This window comes from Anabas testudineus, chromosome 12 (genome assembly GCF_900324465.2).
Source record: "Anabas testudineus chromosome 12, fAnaTes1.2, whole genome shotgun sequence".
In the NCBI taxonomy this organism is placed as follows: Eukaryota; Metazoa; Chordata; class Actinopteri; order Anabantiformes; family Anabantidae; genus Anabas; species Anabas testudineus.
Window position 1 is genome coordinate 18,517,158 of NC_046621.1, and position 5,714 is coordinate 18,522,871.

A 5,714-nucleotide genomic window follows, 5' to 3' on the forward strand; every position below is an offset into this window, starting at 1 on the left:
TATAACCCAATGGATAAAAGTCTATTCACAGAAAATTCACTCTAAAATGCCTTGTACTGTTTAAGCCATTTGTTTTCCAAGCAATAAACCCAAATGAGCTGGTGTGTGACAACTTGCTGCTTTAACTGCAGTTTACTAACAGTGTTTGATTTGTGTGTGTAGACTTGTGTGTGTGGGGTATTTCTGTTTATTATTTTGGACGTTTTACACACTGACCAAATAATGTAACGGAATGCATCTCATTGTGGTTTCGAGTGAAGTCTCCACCAGACAACAAAAACAAAAATTCTTCTTGTCTGATGTTTGATTTTCTTTTCTTTTTTTTTCTTTTGGATTTTATTAATTAACAATTCAATAAGTTTTATACAGATGTAGTTTCTCAACACCGGTGTTGTTAATATTTTGATTTATTCGTGTCTTCACAAATCATGTTATAACCATGTTTTGATCTAAATGGATTTAACCTACTGTCAACTGATAAAACACTCTGTAGTCTCAGGGTTACCTATCACCAGTTTAACAACCATGACGAATAAAATGACTTGTCTAGTATTATAGTAATCTTTTATTTTGAAACGACTCAGTCATCCCGTATTTAAATAACGCGCTTTTTCAATCTCCACATTAAAGTGATGTATTCCTCTGTGTTTATTATATTCTTATATCTTACAGTCCTGTTTTAAATGTATTTAATAACCAACCAATGGAACACTAATGTTTTATCAGCTTGAAGAAATAATGACCGCAGACACAGTGATGATGTTGTTTCAGTTACATTTTAATGTAGTCTATAGTTGTAATCTTTTTTTTTTTTTTTAAGTACGTTTTCGTATTTTTGAAAATTAAAATGACAAAAAAAAAAAAAAAAACCAAATCTTCTTCACAACAGCTCTGGATGGTTCACAGACCACACGAGTGTCTGCGGCTGCTGAGCGGCATGAACAGTTTTACAACGAGCAGAGAAACGTCCCATGTAACATTAAGATATATTCAGACATGTCAGTCAGTCCTCCGGCCGTTACGCGCCCCCCGGGCGCGCGTAACATCACAACAAAACTTAAATTAAATATAAATAGCGAGACATATACATCATAAAATGTATAGATATGTACAACTGTGCAACATGGCAACACGGTTCATCACACCACCAGTATGTAGTCGAGTCCACAGCACTTTCCACTACAGGTACACACACACGTGGCCGTGTCAGGGCTCCTCTACTATCAGCTGTCCGAGTCCACCTCGCTTTTGCTCTCCTCGGTTTTCTCCGCGGACGTTTTGCTGGATTTGTTCCATTTGTTCTGAGAGCTCTCTGACTCCTCTGATGAAGAGCGTTTCTGTCTCCTCCACTTCGCGCGTCTGTTTTTGAACCAAACCTACATGATGAGAAACACAGTTTTAACAACTACGCTCAAAGCTTCTCTCTTCTTAGTTGTTTTGTTTGTTTTAATAGTTGTGTAAATATATTTTAATCTGAATGTCTCTGTTAGAAGTCGACTGTTTGAGTCTGCGGGTTTTTGAGTCTGCGGGTTTTTGAGTCTGCGCGTTTTTGACGCCATAAAATGATGCAAATACTTTTTCTTCTACTTCAATTGTGCAGTGCAGAGGTGGTACACGTAGAAGTACACAAAGCCAATAGTCAAGTAGTGCAAATACTTGACTAAATAACTCCACTACAACCACTTAGTTCTTTACTCAGATTGAAGTACTAAATAGGAGATGATGCGTTCAAATGTACGCAGATATTTTAGGATTCTTACATCTCTAAATTCATGTATAACGTTTATGTCTGTGTTTGTACTTTTGCACATGTACTCAACTAAAAACACCATCTAGCTTCTGTTCAACACGTTTGAATTTGGGGTGGTTGATAAAATCAAAGTCAAATCCAGATTTGTTCTCTCAAAGACGGTGGAGCTCATTTGAACCAGTGTTCGCGTCCGTAGGAATAAATCATTAGAATTTATAAAGTGACACAGTAACGAAGCACAAATGTAGTGGATTGAAAGCAGAAAAAGCGTGGATTAATATAATCCAGTAACGTAATTATAAAAAGTAAAAAGTAAATATACTTAGTTGCCTAAACTTTATTAATCTCACGTGTCATTGGACAGAAAAGTAACGCTGAATGATTCCAGTTATTACTTCTTAAAGTAACATAAATGACTCAAGTCTTGTATTAAGACAGGCTTGGTGGGACATTTCTTCCATGTCTTCTTTTTCTTCACATACTGAACTTCATTAAAAATTCACATAATTTAGTCCAATGACTATTAAACGTCATATTTTATTTTATGACGTTCTCAAATGTCATTGTTTATAGAATCCCCGTTCTTGGATGTATGTTAACTGTCTGCTGTGGTGAGAAACCGTGTGTTGATCTGTGAAAATGCTCCTCTGATCATAATGTTTGGTTCCCTCCTCACTGTGCCTTGCGTCTCTATTTAGGAGTTGGATTTCTTTATTTACAAACCAATAGAGGGACGTGATTTAATGTCTGCAGCTAGGACCCAGATGACATCAGTGAATGTATTTTATTCCGGCTCCGTTGTTGAGCTAAAGTTTCTCTTCAGTTGTTGTATGTCTTTGTTTTTACAGGTTGTTACTGTGGTTTTCCACACGGCTTTCATAAACCCAGCTACATTTGAACATTGCACCACAGCAGCTTTATTACGGCCAAATACATATCTATTAAGTTATAGTTGTAGATTTGAAAATGAAATCAAACTATAACACCATAAAAGCACAGAGTTATATTTATATAGATATGAATTTTGAACTTTTTGATTGAGACGCTATTAACTTTATATACTAATTAATATTAACTTTAGTTTAGAGATATTCCCAAGGGACTAATGAAGTAGGACTGTGTGATGATGCTGAATACTATTATTATCAATAATAATAATAATGTTATTGTTGTTGTGGAAAACTAAAAAAAATGGCAAACGAAGTGGAAAACAAAAACTAAAAATAATAACTGTTCAGCAGCTTCATGAGCAGGGAAATAGTCTGGAGAAATAGTAGCAGTCTAAAAACTAGGCCTATAAGAATAATAAGAATAAAAATAAGAGAAAAGAATGAGGTGATTCTGGAAATCTAAGCTACAAAAAGAGTCAAAGCGCCACTGACCTCGACCTTCTCTTCCCGGAGGTGGACCTTGCGGGCCAGCTGCTCCCGGGTGCCGACGTCCGGGTACTTTGTCTCTTGGAAGAGGCCCTCCAGAGCCTCCAGCTGCTCGTCGGTGAAGATGGTGCGGTGTCTCCGCTTCCTGCGGCAGTGCAGCTGGTTGAGGAGCTGCAGCTCTGTCCGAGACAGGCTGCCCATGTTCATGTAGGACATCATCTGATGGGGCACCGGGGAGATCAGCACGGAACCCGGGGTGTCGTAGCCTGCGGGGCGGAGGGACGGAGAGACGGAGAGACATTACACACAGGGCTGAGTTGAGTTAAACTGCCACAGACAATCTATGGCCCGTGTGTAAACACACATCCTGAGTAATGTGGCTAATTGGAAACTCCGGCCTCAGTTGTGTACATGCAGACTGCAGCTGATCCATATAATAACAGAACATTGGAAACTCTGGGAGAAGCTCTGCTCTCTACGCACGTGAATAATTCAGTCCATGCATAAAAAATAAACTCAGTTATAATCTGTAACTGTCACCAGCGAAACGGGCAAATTAAACACTGGACAACAAAGGAACAAGACAAAGACATCACACGTACAGGTGTCAGTGTGAATATTTACATGTGTTTGGAAGTTCAAGTGCAGATTTTAACTGATTCTTTAACAGTGTTATTATTATTATTATTATTATTATTATTATTATTATTATTATTATTATTATTATTATTATTATTTTACACATAACCTCTGAAGGATCATTTGCCTTCCAAAATAAACGTGTGGTGTCACGACTGCCCCTCAAAACCGACTTTTACCTTTGATATGTGGCTTCAAAACGAGGCCTGCAACGAATAAACCATCGTTTCTGTGCAGTCTGCGAATATGTGCAGACAGCAAAACGTTTCCATGTTTCAGAAAATAAACATACTTTAAGATCAACTGTGTATTTTACAGAGGTCTTTTCACGCCTGAAGTTAAAGTTTAGCTCTCTAAAATAATTAAGAGGGAAGTGAGAGTTTCCTACCTGCCGGGATACAGGGACACTGCTGCGGGCTGAGGCCGGGCACGGAGCCGCAGCACGGCGGCCCTCCTCCGGCTCCCTGGACATGCAGCTGTCCGTAGTAGTAGCCGTTATATCCTATCCTGGTCCCGTTCACAGGCTGAACTCCAGGGGGAGAAGGTCCGCATGTAGCAGAGTACAGTCCGTTGTAGTCGGTGTAGATAGAGTCCGTGAGGCCGGCGGACAGCACCACCGGGCCGCTGCGGTGCAACAGCAGCGGCTCCTTGCAGCTCGGTCGGCCGGACAGGATGCTGTCTATGCTGAACATCCCGGCGGGCATCACACCGGCGCGATGGAGCTCGAAAAGTGGCAAAAAGAAAGTCGGGGAAGTGAACAGCTCGTACAAAGGACCAAAGGTTTCCGATGCGAGTGGGAAAAAAGTTTCCTAAAAGTGCGTCATGGTGTCTCTGGTGGGTGCTTGTCTTCCCTGCGTGCGCGACTCAGTGAGGGCGTCTCGGGAAGAAAACGCGGACTGCTGGTTTTAATGGGACCAGCTGAGAGCAGGGCTGGCTTTATACGCCGCTGACGTCACCGCGGAGCAGGAGCAGCTCTGGGATCAGCTGCTGGAGCTCGCGCCGCCGAACGGCCGCAGATCTGTGTATTGAGAATTAATTCAATTAAGATAATCCGCACTGTTTGCAGACTTTTGGAAACGCTGTTGCTGGGTCACTGAATCTCTTCCTACACAGTAATCCGATTATTTCTTTGTCAACGAAGGCATCATAATCTATAGGACGCAGTGTTTGGAGCGCGGGGGCGGGCAGAGGCCTGTGCGTCAGTTCATAAAGACGCACAGTCCACGAAAAACGGGTCTCCAGGCCTAGCAACTAGTTCTTGACACAATGCTGGGCCAATAGCAAATAGTTCATTTTCTAAAGGTATCAGCCGGTTTGGAAGTGATTGAATTGTTACTGTAGGTCTGTGTATGAATCAGTCGGACACGCTGTATGTGCAGCCTGTAGGAAACCGTGTGCGTCAATACAGACATTCTTTCAAATTTAAATTAAATATAGGTTGTCGGGTAATTTCTGGCCCTACACAAAACTCTATATAAAAAATGCAAATTTTTTGATAATGCTAAATTTACTGATATAGGAACAAAAACAAATTAAACATTTTTTTTACAAGGCGATTTAACGTGTGTGCGGCGTCATTTCACAGCAAGTATGTCTATTAGAATAATTAATGTGTGTTCCTACTGTCCTGAAATAGTTCTTCATTAGCAGGCCTACAACTAGTCTCCATGTGTGTAGGATTACTAGTGAAAGATAATAAAACGACATATTGACCCGTAGATTTACACCGAGTGCGTAAAGCTGCAGAGTAACTGGAGGCCTAATCATGGCTTTTATTTGTTTGTGTCCCTCTTCCTCCGCAGGAGTAAATGAATATTAACCACATTTCCATGTCAGACAGAAGCCACTGAGCATTATATCTGGGCTTCATCTCATTATCCATCCAGCGCTCGCTCCTCCGCGGGGAGCACATCAGCGCGTTTCCTCCCCCGGCAGCAGCTCCCTCTCTG

At 41.0% G+C, this 5,714-nt stretch overlaps 1 protein-coding gene across 1 annotated transcript; it reads right to left on the reverse strand.

The window, feature by feature from the left end:
• Positions 1-876: 876 nt before the first annotated feature.
• On the reverse strand, positions 877-4,626 carry gsc (goosecoid). The gene is made up of 3 exons (XM_026356099.1): positions 4,154-4,626; positions 3,133-3,392; positions 877-1,376 (listed from the first exon to the last, which is right to left on the reverse strand). The coding sequence occupies exons 1-3, from the start codon at positions 4,467-4,469 to the stop codon at positions 1,224-1,226; spliced, it is 729 nt and encodes a 242-aa protein (XP_026211884.1). The 5' UTR covers positions 4,470-4,626; the 3' UTR covers positions 877-1,223.
• Between the last annotated feature and the right edge of the window lie 1,088 nt (positions 4,627-5,714).